The 19,887-nt window shown below is 51.5% G+C and overlaps 7 protein-coding genes across 9 annotated transcripts; 3 read left to right on the top strand and 4 right to left on the bottom strand.

Moving 5' to 3' along the window:
* Nucleotides 1–20: 20 nt before the first annotated feature.
* On the bottom strand, nt 21–2,063 carry LMH87_002407 (uncharacterized protein; the record flags this gene model as incomplete). Its single annotated transcript, XM_056193855.1, has 1 exon — nt 21–2,063. One exon carries the CDS (start codon nt 2,061–2,063, stop codon nt 21–23), a length of 2,043 nt encoding a protein of 680 aa, XP_056050850.1.
* A 938-nt stretch (nt 2,064–3,001) lies between these two features.
* On the top strand, nt 3,002–6,411 carry LMH87_002408 (uncharacterized protein; the record flags this gene model as incomplete). Of its 3 annotated transcripts, XM_056193858.1 has the most annotated exons (6): nt 3,002–3,523; nt 3,589–4,842; nt 4,905–4,927; nt 5,026–5,119; nt 5,448–5,967; nt 6,035–6,411. In XM_056193858.1, 6 exons carry the CDS (start codon nt 3,002–3,004, stop codon nt 6,409–6,411), a joined length of 2,790 nt encoding a protein of 929 aa, XP_056050852.1. The 3 variants fall into 3 exon arrangements, with proteins under 3 accessions (XP_056050852.1, XP_056050851.1, XP_056050853.1); XM_056193856.1 differs by lacking the exons at nt 4,905–4,927; nt 5,026–5,119; nt 5,448–5,967; nt 6,035–6,411 and having other exon boundaries at nt 3,589–4,869; XM_056193857.1 differs by lacking the exons at nt 3,002–3,523; nt 3,589–4,842; nt 4,905–4,927; nt 5,026–5,119 and having other exon boundaries at nt 5,457–5,967.
* Nucleotides 6,412–6,594: 183 nt separating this feature from the next.
* LMH87_002409 (uncharacterized protein) lies at nt 6,595–8,837 on the bottom strand (the record flags this gene model as incomplete). Its single annotated transcript, XM_056193859.1, has 4 exons — nt 6,595–6,886; nt 6,940–8,060; nt 8,115–8,551; nt 8,615–8,837. 4 exons carry the CDS (start codon nt 8,835–8,837, stop codon nt 6,595–6,597), a joined length of 2,073 nt encoding a protein of 690 aa, XP_056050854.1.
* A 2,512-nt stretch (nt 8,838–11,349) lies between these two features.
* On the bottom strand, nt 11,350–12,175 carry LMH87_002410 (uncharacterized protein; the record flags this gene model as incomplete). Its single annotated transcript, XM_056193860.1, has 3 exons — nt 11,350–11,505; nt 11,553–11,679; nt 11,748–12,175. 3 exons carry the CDS (start codon nt 12,173–12,175, stop codon nt 11,350–11,352), a joined length of 711 nt encoding a protein of 236 aa, XP_056050855.1.
* Nucleotides 12,176–12,545: 370 nt separating this feature from the next.
* On the bottom strand, nt 12,546–13,395 carry LMH87_002411 (uncharacterized protein; the record flags this gene model as incomplete). Its single annotated transcript, XM_056193861.1, has 2 exons — nt 12,546–13,225; nt 13,287–13,395. The coding sequence occupies 2 exons, from the start codon at nt 13,393–13,395 to the stop codon at nt 12,546–12,548; spliced, it is 789 nt and encodes a 262-aa protein (XP_056050856.1).
* A 1,526-nt stretch (nt 13,396–14,921) lies between these two features.
* Nucleotides 14,922–15,493, top strand: LMH87_002412 (uncharacterized protein; the record flags this gene model as incomplete). The annotated part of the gene is made up of 3 exons (XM_056193862.1): nt 14,922–14,952; nt 15,007–15,014; nt 15,077–15,493. 3 exons carry the CDS (start codon nt 14,922–14,924, stop codon nt 15,491–15,493), a joined length of 456 nt encoding a protein of 151 aa, XP_056050857.1.
* A 3,404-nt stretch (nt 15,494–18,897) lies between these two features.
* Nucleotides 18,898–19,880, top strand: LMH87_002413 (uncharacterized protein; the record flags this gene model as incomplete). Its single annotated transcript, XM_056193864.1, has 3 exons — nt 18,898–19,097; nt 19,407–19,512; nt 19,752–19,880. The coding sequence occupies 3 exons, from the start codon at nt 18,898–18,900 to the stop codon at nt 19,878–19,880; spliced, it is 435 nt and encodes a 144-aa protein (XP_056050858.1).
* Nucleotides 19,881–19,887: the final 7 nt, after the last annotated feature.

The following is a 19,887-nucleotide window of genomic DNA, read 5'->3' on the forward strand; positions in this document are numbered from 1 at the left end:
TCTTCCAAAATTTTGATCATTTAGCGATTAAGGACCAGCCGCAATGGCCGCGACGCTACATCGCAGATTCCGAGCTCTCGTAGATCTCTGCTGGGAAACTTCATCATTGATTCCTTGCGCACGCAAATGACCTTGCCCTGCAATGTCGGATCAAACACAAGTAGTCCTTTGACGCCCGCCCAGCGAATTTGAAAGCATGTGGCGTCAACAGAACGCTTCGGCAGCGCATCCCAAAGTTCTTGCATGGCGCCCCACGATATCGTACCGACGCCATCGCTAAAGACACGCTTGCCGTCTGGCGATTTGACGTCGGGAATATAACGAACGTGAATGTTGGCTTTGAACAAGTCAACAGCGTATGGGGTTTCAGAGAACGCTTGGCCAATTCGAGCTGCGCATTTTGCGGGAACGCGAATGTCGCTGAAGTCGCCCAGAACTGCGAGGATCGTGTCGCGGCTCTGAAGTTGGCCGTTTGCGGCGACAAATGGCGCCATGAACCAGGTCGAGTGGGAACGGAGCGATGAATGCGAAAATCCCAGAAAAGAGAACTGTCTTCCAGCAATCCGAATCCCATCCACGAGAACCTCGCGGTATCGCTTGTACACAGTGTCGTTTGAAACCTTTGGACTGAACGTAAGGTCTTGCCCATCTTCATCACAAAAGGAAACGCGGAGAAACATATCGTCGCGATCGGGAAACATTCGTAAAACTCTGTTTCGGCTCTCTGCATCGGGCCCCTGAAGAAAAACGCGCGTTGGAGTAACCATGGCTTTGAAGACCCATGTTTGATGCCGCGGTAACGTTGGGCCATACAAGCCAGACCTGGACGAATCCTGATTGCGAAGATCAATCTCTGCTCTCACCACACTCTCCACAAGGGCGTCTGGATCAACTTCCGTTGGGTCTGTACCCGGAACAGGATACGGTACTCTCTGTAGCAAACGCTTCATCGCGTCGACCGTGAACAGTGGTGTCTCGCCTTTCCATGCGGAATTGCTGGTTCTTCTCTCAAGAATTTCGAGCACACGAATTCCACTGTATGGGTGTAGGTAGTTATTCCAAACAAGGGTTTGAACTTGAAAGAGGATCGGAAATGGGACCATAGGTTTTCTGTTGCTCCCGAGGCTCTGTATTTTGCCCTCGAACGCTCTCATGCCTGTAGTATAATCCTCTTCAATGGGCTGCAGGAGAGATTTGAGCGGTATGCTGTAGTAGTTTAGGGGCAGGATATCGCGAAGTCGGAGAGCACGGACTGCTTCGTCGTAGTCGCCAGAAAGTGTCAATTGGTAGACCAGGCAATGGGCCACATATTTGGAATGCCCTGCCCAGGAAGGAAAGCTTGTTTGTCGCTCCCACCTTCTACTATCGCCAGAAGATCCCGTAATTTCGGCGAAGAATTTGGGCGGATCCTCTAGGATAAGCGTTATACTTTGCGACCCGCGGTCTAGGACGAGCTCTTGGATTGTGTGGTATGGTACGTCCATTCGAATGCTCTGCCCACTGTTCACCACCAAAGATTGAAGTCCAAACGTGGCATGGCCACTAATCTGATGGTGTGTCTGCTGCATATACTTCAATTCCATTCTTGGCTGCGCAAAGATGATTTTGCCACTGGAAAGTTGCCTGAGGCGACATATGATGGCTGATGCTCGCTGGCCCCTGTCCGGCTTCGTTTGTCGCTCTTTGGACTCGTGTCTAAGGTGTCCCAGCGTCTGGGGATTCACTTTTCTTCTGCTCTTCTCGACATATATTGGCGTCGAGAGGAGGAGCAGCCGCGCAACAGCTGGGGTGCGATCACGGGGCGGAGCACCATGACCATCACCAGGCGATGGCGACGCAGCAGACACTTGAGTTTGGCGTTGCGGGGCGCTGACCTTGCCGTGTTTCTTTAGGAACTTGACGCCATCGCTTGCCTTGAGAAATGAGATCCAGGCCACGGGCTTCCGCTTGGGCTTATCAACAACCCAGTCGACGATGCCGAGAGCATTCAAGAGAGGCTTGAGCTCGGTTTGTAGATTGCCGTCCGTCAAGCTGAGGGGGACATTGCTCAAGAAGACCTCCATAGTCTCTCAGCGAAAGGTAACTGTTTCCAGCCCCGTTTGCGAGAGACTGACGAGTTCTCGAGACAAGGAAATATGTGAAAAGAAGAGCAAAGGAGAGAAGAGTAAAGGCTGCTTATCGAGCGACAAATGATGGGCATCAGGGATGCACCACTGCAGTCGGGGAAGGAGCCGAAAGCAGAGTTGCGCGTCGTTTATACCTCGATGAAAACTGGCGATGGCTTGATGCTAAAGCTAAAAAATAGACATGTATACTGAGGCTTTGCTAATGATTTCTTACCCATCTACCAATATCTATTCGTTTGACCCCTGACAAGCAAAGCCCCACACAAGGCCCCTGCTCACCGCTGTGTGCAGAACAGTGACTGTGATGAAAATACGGATAGATGATGAGAAGTTACTGGCTCGGGCAGTCCAACTCCAGGATGCAGGTTGCCCGATTGAGCCGACTGGAATATTTGTCATGGTAGGTAGTCGGTACCTTCATGATGCTCGCTCCTTGCGTGCCTCTTTCGGCCGCCGTTGGTTGCGAAAGCTTGAATTCAGTTTCATCGTGCCTTGGATAGAGATGGAAAAGATGAAGAAAAACATGAACTAGAACGGCTGCTAGATCAAAATCGGTTATTTCCGATCGGTAGCGTGAAACCCCGTGTCTGTTGTTCTAGAATGACGTCCGATTCGATCGCCACGCGGTGGGGCCCGCGATCTGGGCAGCAAGTTCACATCGACAATTACAGGCACGAGATCGCCAATAAATCATTTCAGGTCCCTGCATCGATGTTCTCTTCGATGGGTCCTGTTCATTCATTTATCCTCGAAGTGTGTTTTCCATCTCCTGCATCCCCAATCGCTTCCTTACGACACATGTCCGCTTTTCAATAAAGTGATCAAACTTGGTAGCGTCATCATTACATCGTCTGAGACAGCAACTGAAAAATCGCATGATATTCTTTCGTCGCACCCTTCATCGTTGTTGCGGTATCCAAATTGTTGCAAGGCCAAAGAATCGGCGGCCATTGACTCTGTCGTCTTCAATCATGGCGCCCAAGCGAAAGGCGGCTGTCATCGACGCGGTCGCAGCTGAAGCCGACGTGGTCGTGTCGACGCGCCGCAAACTGCCGCGTCGATCTACCCAAAAATTGCAAGAGCAAGTTATCGAGACTTTGCCAGTCATAAAATCAGAGACAAAGATCGTTGAAAAGCCGGTCAAGATCCGCAATGCGCGCAAGTCGAGAGCCCAAGCCGTCCCCGCAGAGGACGAGGTTGGCGATGACGACAAGACACTGGTCGTTGAGAAGCCAGCGAAAGTCCGCGCCGCCAGGAAGTCGAAAACCCAAGACGTCGTCGCAGATGGCGAGGTTGTCGACGAGGATGAAGCACTGGCCGTCGAGAGAGGCGCCAGACGCCTTCCGCCCGTCAACAGCGATATACTGCCGTTACCGTGGTCCGGAAGGCTGGGCTATGTAAGAACACCCATGTGTTCTTGACCACGCACAACTTGCATCAACAGGGACTAACTACAAGCAAGGCTTGCTTAAATACCTATCTCAGGACAGCCAATCCGCCAGTCTTTTCTTCAAGAACATGTCGAATAGCATCGATCCTCGAGCATCGGCATCCCCTCCTCGACCCTTCACAGCCCGAGCATCCCACGAAGAACAGACCTGACAAGTCGAAGCCAGCAGATCCGGAGCGCGGACTTCGGTTTGTGCAGAGCCTGGGTGTCGCTAATGCCCAGGACATCGTCAGGATGCTGCGCTGGAACGACAAGTACGGCATCAAATTCATGCGCTTAAGCAGCGAAATGTTTCCCTTTGCCAGCCACGCCGAGTACGGATACAAGCTGGCGCCGTTCGCGGCCAATGCGCTCGGCGAGGCAGGCAAGGTGGCGGCTGAGCTGGGACATCGTCTGACGACGCACCCGGGCCAGTTTACGCAAATCGGCAGTCCGCGAAAGGAAGTCGTTTCCGCGTCGTTTCGCGATCTCGCGTATCACGACGAGCTGCTGTCCCTGCTCAAGCTGCCGCCGCAGCAGGACCGCGACGCCGTCATGATCCTGCACATGGGCGGCACCTTTGGCGACAAGCAGGCGACGCTCGACCGCTTCCGCGACAACTACCAGACCCTGCCGCAGGGCGTCAAGAACCGGCTGGTGCTCGAAAACGACGACGTGGCGTGGAGCGTGCACGACCTGCTCCCCATCTGCGAAGAGCTCAACATCCCGCTGGTGCTCGACTACCACCACCACAACATCGTCTTCGACGCGAGCAGCCTCCGCGAGGGCACGCAGGACATCGTGGCGCTGTATCCGCGCATCGCGGCGACGTGGACCCGGAAAGGCATCAAGCAGAAGATGCACTACAGTGAACCCACGGCCGGGGCGGTCACGCCGCGCGAACGCCGCAAGCACTCGCCGCGCGTAAAGGTGCTGCCGCCGTGCGCCCGCGACATGGACTTGATGATTGAGGCCAAGGACAAGGAGCAGGCCGTGTTTGAGCTCATGCGCACCTACAAGTTGCCGGGGTGGGACCTCGCCAACAGTGTCGTCCCGTATGAGCGCGACGACGACGAGCCGAGGGCGGCGAAGAAGGCGGCTGATAAAAAGCTTAAGAAGGAGGCGAATGGCGATGGTGGAGGAGAAGAGAATGGTACAGGGGAGGAGAGTGTGAGTGCCGAGGATTTTGGCATGGGAGGGCCAGAGAATCGCGTGTACTGGCCAGCGGGCATGGAGGAGTGGCTGAAGCCGAGGAAGAAGACCAGCGGAAAGGATGCGAAACAAGAGGTAAACTCAGACCTTGAAGATGAATAATTAGTTGATTATTGTGTTTAACTATCGGATATCAGGACGCTGAACGTCTCTCATTAATGTAAGACGCCATGTGAGTTACGAATGAATGGTTGCTCAATCGGATCTTGAACAGCCATGAATGCTAGTGACCTTTTCTAAGATCGTGACACGACACAGATGCGACTTGAATTTGAATACATGCTTCTTATTTATTCTAAAGTTCCAAGGCTTTATTTGGGAGACAAGGCATCGAATAGCGATGGCTTTTTTTGTAAGGCTGCTCGCCCGACGTCATGTGCACGGGCGTGTAAGCCCGAGCCTTGCCAATACTGGAAATGCCCGAGAATCAACACACAGTGAGGCTCGCAAATGGCCTCCTGCACAAGGCGCTAACTTAAGTCTTTTTCCGTTGACGGGTTGGTTGGGCGCGCGACAAGGCTATGGTCGCCTTCGCGCCGTTCACCCTATGACGCCACGGCAAGTTGCTAGCTTGCCTGCCCTAGTATTTAAAGATGCACAAGTCCTGCGATGAATATATCCTACGAATTACTGTGCAAGTAGCAGAGAAATATACAAGCAATTCTTTTTTCCAAATTCAGCAAATAATCATGGCTATCCAATTGGCGCCATTTTTGGCCGTCGTCTTGGCTCTCAGCCAAGCGGTCGCCGGCCTCAACTTGACCTTTACGGGCAACTGCTCCGAGAGCACCCGCAAGAGCAGGCTGGCCGACGTCCGCAACATTGCCTACTACAACGCCACGGGCACCACAAACTTCACCGCGCGCGCCGTCTCCGGCAACGACGAGCCCTGGTACTACTACCTGACGCTGCAGGACGGCAGCCAAAACGGTGGCCGAACGTCCTTTATCCACCGCTGGCTCGGCGTGCCGGGGTCGTTTCTCGACAGCGACCAGGGTAACAGCACGAGCTTTTGCATGTACACGTCGGGCGGCTACGACAAGAGCTTGAAGAACAAGCAAGGCAACGACACGTGCGATGGCGTCTTGTCGAAGAAGTGCATCAGGGGGTTCAATGATGACATTGCGAGCCGGGCGACGGATGGTTGTGCGTCACTAGATCCGGACGTCAGTGACGAATGCGAACTTTCCGCTTCCACAGGTACGTACACATTGAAAGAAGATGCCAATTCCAGTTTTTATACTAACTATGTGGGTAAAAAAAAAAGGCTCAGGCTCGCTTTCGAGAGAAAAGAGCTGTTTCCTCAGCAGTCTGCCCGGCGTGGACGTGCCCGAGGGCTACGGCGTCGTGTCGCTGGTCGGCGTCAGCTACGGCGACGAAAAGGATCAAGGCACGCTCAAGGCGTACGACAGGGTGGTCAAGGAATCAATCGCCACGTTCTTCACCTTTGTCGAGAATCAGGAGCAGAGTAATGGTGTGGTCATGTCCAAGGTGCTGGCGAGTCAGCCCGTGTGCGCCATCCCCAACGTCGTGCAGGGCGAGAGCAGGCCGGTGGGGAGCGCTGGTGAAAAGCTGTCGCAGCCTGCGTGGATTTCCTTGGCGTTGACGATGGTGTTTTTTGTTTTGAGCACCGTGGTGGTTTAGCAAATGTGAGGAGACTGCCGACTTTGGCGTGGATTAGATACCCGGGACATAACGGAATGACAGCATGAAGGATAGAGTTGGAAAGCCGATGTAGAACTGGCACTTTTTTGTAATCTGCAATGAATCATCGAAGTGTCATCTTCTGGTAGCGCTATGTCTGTATGGTGAGCTGTGATGCAGTTTTTATGAATTCAAAATACCGATATAATCTGCGATTCCCAGCTCTTGATGAAAGGCTTCTGAACTGGGTTCGCGACCAAGGAATTCCGTTAAACCCTGAAGCTCATCCCGGCTACTGCCATACTCCAGAACAGATTGTCTATATTTCCTGCCTTGTCTTTCGTCCATTGGATTCATTCTAAAAGCCGAGTAAAACATGTCCGTGGAAAAGACCTTGGAGTAGAGGTACCCATAGTAACCCGCGTCGTAGCCGCCCATGAGGTGAACGTGATTTGCGTAGCCATGGCTCCAATCTCTACCCCAAGTAATCAGCAAGCTGCCGTCAGCACATGTCATATTGACTCTTACTCATTCGTCAATTTTAAATCAGGGCCTTGAAGAAGAGTGGTTGAGGTAAGGAGCTCTTGGTACAGGGAGGTAGGACTTAGGCTCTCAAGCTGATCGTGGCTCTCGGGGTCGTGGCATTTCATGTCAAATAATGCAAGCTGAAGATCACGAAGATCAGCCAGAGCCGAATTGACGTTTTTGGTTGCCACCAGACCGTCAATTAGTGCATCGGGGAGATTTTGACCAGTGTTCCAATGCCGTGAAACTGATTTGAGAACACTTGGCGTCCAACACCAATGTTCGAGCATTTGCGACGGTGCCTCCACAAAATCGCGTGGGTTGGCTGTACCGTGCAGTTTGCAATACATTGTCTTGCTAGACAGATTATGAATCGCGTGACCAAGCTCGTGAAACAGGTTGACGACCTCGCTGTGCTTTAGCAGCGCCGGCTTATCGGCGGTGGGCAGGCTGTAGTTGCACAATAGCGCTGCTGCCGGGTAGTGCCTCGTTCCGTCTCTGAGCGTGAAGCCCGGCTGGAGATTGTACTGAGCAAGGTGGCCATACTTTCCTTCGCGCGGATGCAAGTCCATGTACAAATAGCCCAAAAACTTTACCGTGTCATCCTGCTCGCAATCAATACCCCTTTCCCATGCGCTAAAAACCAGGTTATCTCGGTGCCATCTGACATCGTCAGCTTGCCCAGTAGGGCTCAATCTTGCCAGAGCTTGGCTTCCAAGCTTCTCAAATGTGAGGCCCATGAGTGACTCGAAAATGTTGAGCATTGCGGAGACAGTGTTGTCAAGAGGGAAATATTCTGCGATTTGTAAGAAGTCAACGCCATGTTGTGATTCCAACATGAGTCGTTCGTAGTAGTCAAGGTCCCAAAAGTAGAAATTGCCGTCATTTTTTAGGCCTCTCGCGATGCAATCTCTCGCTTTGATGCCCCTCAAATTGCTCAACTCCTTCTCTGCCGCTAGCGTTAGTGGCGACTGAAGCTCAGTCAAGAACGCCCATACTTTCTCGGGGTTTTTGGCCATGCTGCCTCTGAGCTTCCGAGTCGCGTGGCTCTTGAAGCCCAGCATGCGAGCAGCTTCATCCCGCAAAAGAATGGTTTCGTTAAACAAAGCCGCATTTTCTGGGCACTGCATCATGTTAAAAAACATCAGATCCGCGGTTTGAATATTACCTCGACTAACTTTGTTCTGATTGGCAAGCCAAACTCGCTGGCGAACGTCAGGATCTGTCGCATGTCCCAGCACCGGCCGCAGGTGAGGATACTTGAACGTAAGGCGCAGCTTCTGACTGTCCTCGCTATTGGCCTGTTCGAGAGTGCAGATGACATCTTCCGGAACGCCGTCAAGCTCGTGCCGTTCGAGCCAAATAAAACCCTTTTCCTCAACAAGATTCTTCTTGTATTTGGCTTGCAACGCATCTAAGCGTGCTCGTATCTTTTTGAAATGATCACGTTTCGGGCCGGGGACTATGCCGAGGCCGTCTGAGATGCTTTGCTTATGCATCCTTTCGATTAAGCGCAGGTCTTCTGGGCAGAGTGATAATCGACCTCGCTTCGAATGAACAGCATCGATTAGCTGGAATACGTCTTCGCGCGTGGAACTGTCGATCTCGTAGTCGTCTAGTTCATCGTCAGCCTTGCGACAAGCGTCGCGCAGCTCCTCTGTCGACGCGGCCTTGGTACAAAAGTAGATCACCCGCGTATTTATGCTCGCATAGTCATAGTCACGAGCGATAGCCTCCACCACATTTTCGAAAGTTGCTGTTTCCCGAGTAATTGTGGATGCTATTTTGTCGAGCAACTTGCGTCTTGTGTCAACGATGGAACGGGCAAGTCGATTAACAGTATCGGCAGTGTAATTGAAGAGGGGAGGAGCCTGCGGCGGCTCTTGAAAAACTGTAGACATGTTCGCGTCCTCGAGCAGAGCAAAAGTCGTTCAAGTTCGATCTTAGCTGGGTAACGCTTCAAAGCGACAACGATGCTAGCGGCCGCCAACTGAACCGCTTCGTGAAGGGCGCGAAATCGGGACAACATCTGACGGCACAACAGAGAGCAGGAGCTTTCTCTGTAGAGAAATCCACAAGCCCCATTACGTTAGTTAGTTCAGGGAGCTCCTGCAGCCCATCGGAGGCTAGTTGCGTGACCCTACCACCCAAGGCTCATTAGCCTCTTGAGAGGTTGGTGGCGTACTCCAGTTCGAATCGGTCGGTCATCATGCGCACGCTAATAGATAGAGGCATAACGTAATGCCACTCACCTCATCCCTGATTAAAATCGCGGGGCTCACTCATCTACTGTTGTTCAAGCGGCCACCATACGCTAACGTCAAGCTAGTGCCCGGACTCTGGAAAGTTGGCTCGACGTCGGTTTCCATAGCCGAGCGACTTGTCAAACGCGTACACAATGCATAGCAATATGATGGTCCAAGCAATACACAAACGCCCAAAAACGGTATATTTGATTTCTGTAGTAAGATTTCTGAAACTTCACAGGTTGATAGTTCCCCCTTCGAATGTAAAGTCCGACTCAGTGCCGCGTCGCCACTCTATGTCTACATCTTCGACTATAGCTCGCTCACCAGCCCATTTTCTGATGGCTTCAAAATCTCGACAAGTGTGCTGAATATGCAAAGTCGCTTTGGGAAGCATTTCCGACCGATCATAGACCCATGTATGGGTAGATATATCAGAATGGCACATCACACTCATCCTGAGGCTTTCAATGCAGTGATTAAGATGATGTGCATCATGCGACGTATAATTCAACTGATGGCCTTCACCGTTCGAAGACAAAAGATCAGTGTAATAATCTGCGTAGCGAGCCGGGTAGAAGGCTTTGCGTAGGCTGTTCAAACAATGTAGCTGGTGGAAAACACCCAGCTCCACTGGGTACCGATCGGTACCATCAGGCAAAGCTGCTGTTTCGTTGACCAGTTTCGCGGCGAGAGAGGAACGAATATGAACAATCCCAACTATCTCTTGTTAGAATGGCAGAATTCGTCATCACGCGGAAGATCATTAAAACTTGCATTGATACAGCTCATCCCACAGGCGGTCAGTCTCATCAGTCGGCAAACCACCCGCGCCGTCAGCCATATAGGGCGTCTTTGCGCTGAGACTGTCAGGCCAGAGTTCTTTTTTGTATCTAATTGCTCCTTGTGCCGGCGCTTCGAATCATCTCGTTTTAGCAGCTAAGTTGGAAAGTAGATCATGACGCCCTTTACTTACAATACAGAAGAGGGCTTAAGTTGGAGTGCATCAGTACTATGTTCCATGATAGAATGGCAATAAGGCAGTATAAAAAGCATAAATGTATGCAGTTGAAATGAATTTGTAGAACCGACCGCATACAGGACCTTGTGGTATTCGGCGGCTTGCCCCATTCCCCTTTCTCCAAGTGCTGATTCTCCAGCAGAGAGAACTGATCGGAACCTGTGGGCGTCATCCTGAACATTATCTGCTCGCGCACAAAATTGAATCGTAGAAAGGCGAGATTTTCAGGATTTGCAAACGTGGCGAGTAGTTGTCGGTCTCCTAGTTCCACAGGGGGAATACACCGATATTAAAATCGACAGCAACTCAGCGAATAATGACGTCAGTGCGTCTCGTTACGCAGATTCGAAGTTTTCCACATTCTCTGGTCGAAGAAGATGTGTTGAGCTATTACGGGAGAACGGTAGATCACAACGTAAGGCATTATGGAACGCAACGTGTGGCTGCTCTAGAGCCTGTGTGGTATGAAACTATTATAAAGCGAGCCAGAGTCATAGCAGCGTCAATCCAGTTTTCGTTCTAATTCAAAAGTTTGAAGAGAATTCCTGCTTCCAATGAAAACTACTGCAGTCTATCTTGCGCTCGTCACGATCGGTGCCGTCACCGCCGCTCCAGGGGGCAAGTTGCATGCATAATCTCTTTTCCACATGATAATTCTAACCAGCACTATCTAGCTGGTGTTTTGAGCAATGTTGAGAGTCGAGCTCTCGAAGCGCGCAACATTGTCGACCGAGCCGATATGTACGACAAATGGAGCACCACGGGTAGCGCGGACAAGAAGTAAGACACAAGACAGATGAAACGTTTGATATATACTTTAGATATGGAAAATTTGAGACTTTTTCAATGAAAATCACTATTTCATCTGGCAATGTGTCATCTTGCAGTAGTATAGTGCATATCCAGTTCTTCATCTTTAAAGGCGAAATGACATGTTTATTGACGACCAATTTCGCTTCTGCGACCCGTGAAACTACCATTGCTTTTGACTTTTATTTCTGGTCAAAACTTTAGGCGTTCTCGGCTCTTCATCATTGAAGACAAGGCAGGTATAATTCCTGTCCCTCGCGGCAAAGAGTGCAGTAAGCTGAGGTGAAGCAGAGCAAGAAATTCTTCAATTACTGTACTACTCTCGATAATTTTCTATCAGCAAAATGTACAGTGGTTTCGCTCTCTAAAAGAATAAATCTCTCCGATATTGCGGCATGATCTCAAGTCGTCGAACCCTGAAATGACTTTGCGGCTCGTACCATCAGGGCTAACTCCTCGCTCAATAGTGTCATCTCCGTAGCACAAAATGGTCTAGATGTATTAAAAAAAGCCGAAAGAGTTCATGGCCTATGACGTACATTTCGTAAGTAGTCTAGACAATGTGGCCAATGGTCATCATGTTGTGAGTCGATTCCAATATCTTTGCCATCTCGAGAGTCTTGCAGAGCCTTGCGAATCGCGGTTAAGCAATGAAGTTGATGGAACCTGCACAAATCTTCGAATGAGTTCGCGTAGAGTATGGTGTTGAGGCTCGAAAGAATTGTATGCCTTACATGCTTATTGCTCCAATATCTTCTTTTCCGTCAGACATTCCCCTAGAAGACAAGATGATTGAAGACGTCTCGGTCTCATTCCAGAGACCATCAAATTTATGGTCTAGAGATTGGTAGGTCGGGCTCGCTCCGTATCGACGCTCCACCATCTGAGCATAGCCTTGTCGCATATTTTTGAAGTGCGAGGAGGACTTGTGTAGATCAATAATCATGAGCAGCTCAAAAATGATTACTATTAAGGCTAGTGAACACACAGCGCCGAGGAGAAAATGTGCCTTCCGAAGGGGCCCCTGGGCCTCCTCATCAGTCGAAGACTCGGGAAAGTCAAGCTCCCGGTTCTTTAAAGGTATACGAGCATAGCCCGATTCGAGCCACCGATACATTGCTGTTGTCAAGATGGAATCGAATTTGAATTTTGGCAAACGCATTCGGTGGGATGGCGAGCCGAATATTCTGCCGCTACCAATGATCGTAGAACACGCGGATAAAGAAAAAGCGCAACAAAACACGGCGGGCGATTGGAAAACGTACCAGTGAATTGTGAGAGTGCGAAAATTTGGGTTGAGTTACGAAATACTAATAATTCCACTGCTGGTTATAGAATTACCTGATCATTTTCTCGTGTCAAGACGCCGCGGCAGACCCAGTTGCCCACCACTAGTAACGTAATCAGAACTGCTACACGCGTCGGAATAACGTCAGCCGTCCGAAAGATGAGAATCTAACATAACTATATGCGCTATCAGAAGATGATTCGTATTTATCTAACGTAAACAACAAAATTCGCAGTCGCAAGTGCTAGGAGCCATCGACATGAGCGCCACACTCTAGTAATAGTTCCGCCATGGACTTTGAGCCACTCTCCGCTACGTGATGAAGTGCCGTACGACCCCAAACATCCTTCAGGTTCATGTCTATATGTGAGCTCGCGAGTAATCTGACTTTATCCTCGCTTCCCGCCTTCACCGCGTAGAACAGTGCTGTTTGGCCATTGGCGTCTTGCGTGTTCATGTCAGTGAGATTGCATATAATTAGTTGTAGCAAAGGAGCTTTGCAGCACTGCGCCGCGATGTGAAGGGCGGTTAGCCCATCATCGTCTGTCTTGGTCAGATCAGCGCCTTTCTCCATCAACAGTCTGACAATAGGCTCGTTTTGGGCTCTCAGGGCAACGTGAAGCGGCGTCTGAGTTAGGGAAGGCTGGTGTGCTGCACCTTCCAGCTCGTGCTGAATAGACGAGTCTGTGTCGTTGGTCCATGTGTAGACATCTAGCAAGCTATCGGGAGGAGCCAAGATGGGCCCGGAATCTTTCTCTTCTATCGCAGCTGCCAGGGCGGCTAGAGGTAGTGTTGTCAATGGCAATGGGGAGCTACCAAGGCCTGCGAGCAGTGGTTGCGCTGCAGTCTCTTCTAGGTTCCAGCTCATCGTCGTTCGGCTCACGGCTGCCTCGAGTGCTCGCATTTTTTTCTTCTGGTTGATACCTACACGTTGTTAGGCCGCCTCTCAAAGTGCCAAGGGTTTTGGGTATATGGCACTACGTACGGTAATTTCTCTGCGCAATCCGGTTCTGGGTTTTTTTGCGCTCTGCTTTTCGGTCGTTATCTCGGCATGCTGTTGTGTCGCGGTTCGCAGCTGCCAGCACGCTAGTCATGATGCTTCCGGAGCTGGCGTGCAGGCGAGGCGTATTGTTGGGCCAACTGCCAAAAAAAGAGGTGCCACAATATATTTCGTGAAACGATGGACGAGAACAGCATACAGCTGCTGTCTAAGAAGAATTGCTCTAAGCGTCCCTGTTAGAGCTTTCCTATACAGCGCCTCTTGGGGGAAATTGCTGGTAGCGGGGGGTCTTCCTCAGTCGCTTCGTAGCTCGTTGGTAGCAAGGTCGGCAGGCATCCTGTGGCGCGGCACACGACTCATCTCATGCACGCGCTAGTTAGTACTCGGGAGGGTGGCGCGGCCAGCTTATCAGTAGTTAGCGAAGATATGAGAACATTGTGCTGATTGACAGTAAGCAGCTGTGCTTCGGTGCTATCTATTTTCTCGCCAAGCGGCAAGCGCCCGTACTCATGCGCTTGAGGTTACGCAAGATCTCCTCTCTTCATACTGTGTCGGTCAAGCAACCAGCCTCGTAGGTTCTATGAAGCTGAGCCCCAAATAGAGGAACGATCATCTTTGCCAAATCCACTTGAGGAGAGCAGCACCTTGCCTTGCGATCCTGCCCCGCCTCTTAACAGTGCCAAGTGCCAACCAGTCAGGCGTGTTGACGCAGTATCAGTGAGTGGCAAGCGCTATGGCAAAAGTTCCGCTCTCTATCGCGATTTGAATGCGGAGAAGATAGCAGTCGGTCTTTAGGGCCGCCAGTAGAGTAACGCTTGCAGAAGCGGTATTGGCCAACTTGCAGCTACTGCATGGCGAGAGTGGGCTCGAAGCGTTTCTGCAGCTAGCCCAATATGGAGACATGCAGAAAAGATGAGCTTGAATAGTGCGCATACAGATGAGGGACTATTGACCTACATCTCATTTTATTACATTGCGACTATGCTGGGCAGGTGGGCAAGACTCCCTGCAGTGCGGGCGGCCCGTTGATGTTGGCCGCCACGCCGCGTCGCGGATGGCGATGGGACGGGAGCCGCCGCCTCATTAACCCCGCGTCACAGGCGCAATCCCGGTCTCGCTTTGCGCGATATTTATATCTCTCCATGCTTGATTATCTGAACTGAGTCGAGGCTGTTCTTGAATAGGCCATCGCAAAGAGATGATTGATGTACGGAGGATCTCGGAATCTGGTGGTAGCCAATTGGCACCCGACTTGGTGTCATCCGCGAATTGAGTGACACACGTGCTTCTCGCGATGAGATCTCGCATTCAACTAGCAGAAGGGTATTTCCGCAATTTATAAAGTCATTGTGCCAAAAGAGGCAGTTCCGCAACTGATAGAGGAAGAGGAAAAAAGTGTTTAATTGCTGCGCTGTTGTGTCACAGCGGCCTTCCATCGCCGTTACCCCACGTGCGGTTATCGGAAGGCGTCTCGGCCCATAAATCGCCAGGCAACACTCAATACTCAGCATCATCACATTTCGATCACATTTCGACAAAGGAGATTCGCTTGAAGCCTCCCGAGCGTGTTTCTCATAGACGGCAGAAACTGTAATCTCAGTCATAGAACCAGTTTCCAAGATGAGCGGCGATCTCACCGGCTTCTTCTATGGTAAGCGACTAGCCCACCACCAAACAGAGGGGTCCCCTACTAACATCCTCCGAGGCACTCTGGTAACTAGCACTGAGGATTTTTGCAGCAAGTCCTTGTTTATAACTCTAACCGAACGGAGCAGATGGCCCCAGAAGTCTTCTTTAGCGTGTGCTACGGCACAAAGTCCCCTCCCGCCGCCATCCAGGCGCTGCACTCGTTCGCGCCGGCCGTGCTCGACGACTACTGCCGGCACCGAGTGCAGTACGCCGATTACCCGGGCATCGTGCCGCAGCCGGGCCAGTCGGTGCGGGGCGTCTACGTGACGGGGCTGACGACGGCCAACATGCAGAAGCTCGACGACTACGAGGGCAAGGAGTACCGGCTGGACACGGTCAAGGTGCGGCTGGACGGGGACGAGGAGGTCAAGGAGACCAAGACGTATGTGTTTTTGTTCCCCAAGGAGCTAGAAGATAGAGAATGGGACTTTGAGGAGTTCAAGAGGGACCGGATGAAGCTGTGGACGAGGAATGGGTACTGCGAGGGGGACATTAAAGAATAGGGGCTGGGCTGGACAATGGTCGGCGTCTAGAAACTGCACGTCTCGTGCTCAAATACATGGGAAATGATATAGCATTGCGCTGTTATAGATGCTAGATGGCTTGTTGAATAGATAACACAATGAATATCGGTTGTCCGAAACCACGGGCCTTTGAAGCGTACCGTTCTTAACGTTGCGTCGTATTGCATGGTGTCCAATAAAGTATACGTCTGTGTTGAATCAAGCAATCCCGTTGCTCGGGTCGCGCTAGCATTGCTCTGTAGCCTGGCGCTATGCTGTATGGCCATCAAGTTTGAAGAAGATGATGCTTCGTGGTACAGGGTAGTTACAACTTTGGCTCATGGCGCGAACGACGGGCTTCAGAAACAGGGGGGCAGAGGGCATATACAGATTAGCAGTCGCTTGATGTTTAATTACGAAGGATTAGCCCGGTATAAAGTAAATAGCTCATGGCATGATTGATGCCATGAAAAGGGCGATGCCGAGAATCATGCGCCGCGGTGTGCATCATCGACGGCTAGGTTTTTTCGTGGGCCGTTGAATCCAAATTTTGGGCGAAGCGCCGAGGCTGGGGTGTAGCTATCTGCAGCCAAGCCACAGGTCTTGTAATTATTACGGACTAGATATTTGAAGTGTAATTATTTCATTGTCGCGCTGGCATTGGGCCGTCACGCATGAGATGTCGTCTATTGAGAGCGGCCCGTCATGCGACCCGCAGCCTTGTGCGAGGAGAGCTGTAAACGGGGCGTGCCTGCAAGCACCAGCTATTCCGGGAATAAGTCCTGCAGCAGCAGAGTACACAAGGGCATGTCGTGTCCAGGGCCCGAGGGATTGGAAATGGATGGGCCGCAGGAACTGGCCGGCGTTACACACGGCCACAGACGCGAGCACACGTGGCGGTGGTTGAGCTGGCGATGTGCGGTGAGGCCGTGGCTAGGGGGATTAGCTGGTTTTGTATTGTGTTTAGTCCAGAGGCAAATTTCGGATGAATGCTGTTGGCTTGGAGAGGAGACGGCCATGCCCGAGGAGCGACATCACAGGCTGCGTGCCTAGGCGCCGTGGATGAGAGCTAGCACACCGCCACCGTGAGGCCGGCCGCAGACATCGTCGTAAACGTGATGGAGGCTATTATCCCCTTTAAAGGCCATTGATAGTACCGCAGCCCATGCATCTTCCTTTACGATGTATCTTCGGTCAAAAGAACAGGAAAGGCAAGAAATGTATGAATCTGAAACTGGTGCGGGTTTCAGAAGAGCCAGCCAGAAGCTGCGAGCAGCGACGAATACCTGTATGGGGACTTGGAAATGCACTACTGGTAAGTAACAAAGAGATGTGGCACTGCTGGCCAGTGGCCGCGCGAGAGGCCCGATGGATGCAACGTCAGCTAACCAGATCGCTGTGTTACTGGACGACAGGGCCTCGGTCAGCCACTGAACCACGCTAGAGACGCCACTGGAGGCGACCCCTGCAGGGAACTGCAACGTCTGTAGAAAAGGGAGCAGAAAAGCAGTCAGAAACGAAGGACAGGGCTAAAAAAGAAAGAGGAATAACTAGAGTTGCCCCTGCATCGAAGAAACAAGCTTTCCACACGGCACTGAGCATGTTTGGTTTACTGCGTGTGATGAGGTGCCATTGACTGTTTCAACACCTTGTTTGCGAGCCTCGGAATAGCAGACAGTTTAAATGTGTTTCGAGTCGTGCACGCAGACGTCCAGGTGCAACATTCTCCCAAGAAGATAAAGAACCAGTCAAAGATGGGCTAATAATCTGAGAATCATGCTGAAACTGGCCTGCTGCGAGGAGCGGATTACCCCACGATGGGAGCATGTCGCTTACCCGTCGAGGCCAAGGCACGAGCGGTTGGGGGATCACTGGCGTGTGACTAAAATAACCAAGACAATAGAAAACATAGCAGAGAGATGGGAAAACCAGCTACGTACACGGAAGGGCCTGTGAGCGGACGCTAGATTGTTTTCCTCGAGAGACGGTTTTCGCACGGCCCGGTCAGTGCTGGTCGATGACTTTGGCGAGATGTGTCAGTCTGCCGGTCTGCAAAGACGGCCGCTCCCACAACCAAAGACGACAAAAATTGATAATGACGGTGCTCCTGATAATAAAGCAAAACTTTCTTTTTTCAATATAAAAAAAAGAGAAGAGGGAGGTGTATAGACGAGGCGGGCCTGGAGCGTACAAGCGAGACGACCTTGTGGAGCAAGAACACATTGTCGACATCTTGGCGTCAAGTGATTGATTATGTAGTCGCCGTGGCTTTCAGGACGAAACGGAGGCCGTTGGCATGAAGCCATATATGTATCTTCGTCTTTTATGTTGGGCATTGCTATTGCAATCGGGGATGGGCTAGTCTTCGGTGTCAGAGAAGAAAAGCGGGCCTGTGCCAGTTGGCAACAATGGCGGTCTGCATTCCTCCCACTGGCTGGCCCTTTTCTGCTAGTTAGTCAAGCTCCTTTCCGCCATTCGCATCAACTCCTCCAAGCCATTGGCTACACGCTCTCGTGTGTCAGCCCGCCATTGAGAAAGATGATAGGGCACCTCGGCAGCATCCTGCGACTTGATGAGCTGCCGATACAGGTCGTACAAACATGCGAGCAAAACTCCAGTCACAAAAGAAGTCGGTGGTGACCAGTAACACTGTGTTTCGGAGCTTTGTTTGAATCACGGCATCATCGTCTTCATCATCAACAACACTTGACACGCATCGTCATCCCGGCTGCATACATTCTTCAGCGTCGCTGGCCAGTCACCTGCATTCACCACCGCTCAGCTAAAGAATGCGTCCGCCGGGCATTGTTGTGCTGGGCTGGCGCTGCCTGTGTCTGGTCTTCCCCACGCCGCGCGAACCCCTGTCTCTGCAGATCCCTGACTAGTTGGCGTCCGCCCGAATCGATGTGAATGGTGAAAGAGGCAATGGCCAAAGGAAGCAGACGATGCGCCGTAAAGAAGGAAAGTCGCCGGAAAAAACAGCAGAAGAGGAAATACAAGAAATCGCGGCAGAGAAGCTTCCGTCGATGCATTTTGCAAGAGATCGGGCAAGAGATACCGCGAAAAGCAAGGGCAAAGGCAGAGCTGGCTCTTCAGATGCAGTCCCCTGACGGGACTTGACGTCTCCTCAGCCCACTTGGCGCAGGTTGGCATGAGGCTCTGAAACCGCAGCAGCCCATCAACACCAGCCAGTCACCACCATCTCACCTTGACCCTTCGGGCCCTTTTCTTCTTCGGCCAACAGGGGCACGCACCACGACCTCTCCACCCGCCCGTTGCTTCGAAACTGATAGGTTGAAAGGGATTCTGCTCACGGCCCACTGTGCCTGTGCGTTTTTTTCCTAATCCGTTCTCGACGCCCACCCAAGCCACTGGCATACAGCCATCGACTTACCAGTACATCCATGCCACTGGGCTGCGTGACTGGTACCTCCGCCGCCGCCAGTATCGGATCGCCAGGAGACGATCTACCGTCCCAAGGACAGAACCGCGCCCCTCTCGTTGCTAGCTTCTCGGGCCACCGCCATGAGCTCCACGACTTGTTTCTCCTTGGCCGCTCGCTAGCCAGTGGATGCCGCCCCGTCCCTTGCTTCTGCCTGTTCTGGTTCGGTAGAACGGCCGCTCCCTGTCTCTCGTTTCTTCCATCTTTGCCTGTAGTCTGTAGGTGCTGCTGTCATACGTCGGCCTCGTGCCTCGACTAGGCATGTGTATACCGTCATCGCCGTATAAGACCCTTTGGCGCCACCTCGTCTGAGTCCTTCTCTTCCTTGCCATCTGACTCACTCATCACTTTTCTTTCTTCTCTAGAAAAGAGCCAATAGTTGCTCTCCGTTTCCTGTTCTCTTTTCTTTCTTCTTCTTTACAGGCTAGACCTTTGCTTTCATCCACTCTTTACAGCACTCTTTTGCTGCAGTGACACGCCTGGTGCTCGTTACACATTTTCATTTGATACCCACGAGAACTCGATACTTTCATCACGAGCGCAGTCTGCCTTTGCTTCTACAGACGCTGGCCATTTGGTAAGTTTCAGCCGATGTCTGCTACTTTTTCCTCAAGTGTTGGCTGTCTTGGTTGTCAAACGGTACACGTGCAACCCTGCACAACTCCCGTCTTTGAGCCATCTCAGTGACTGCCTGCATTCCTATTTCTTTGCGCTGCAAGCGAGATGAACACATATATGCACAAAGCCTTTTGTCACTCTGCACAAATTCACGACTCCCATGGTGCGCATTCCACTAACATGATATTCCTACTTAAGACAGAGACTACTCCCCGAATAATCCAACCAACCCAACCAACTCAACCGACTCTGAATCTCCGTCTGGAACGTCTGATTCTCACTTTTTCACCACCAGCCTCAATACAATCCTTATACGCAAATTTATAAAAACCGA

The sequence above is a fragment of the Akanthomyces muscarius genome, chromosome 3, assembly GCF_028009165.1.
Source record: "Akanthomyces muscarius strain Ve6 chromosome 3, whole genome shotgun sequence".
NCBI lineage: Eukaryota > Fungi > Ascomycota > Sordariomycetes > Hypocreales > Cordycipitaceae > Akanthomyces > Akanthomyces muscarius.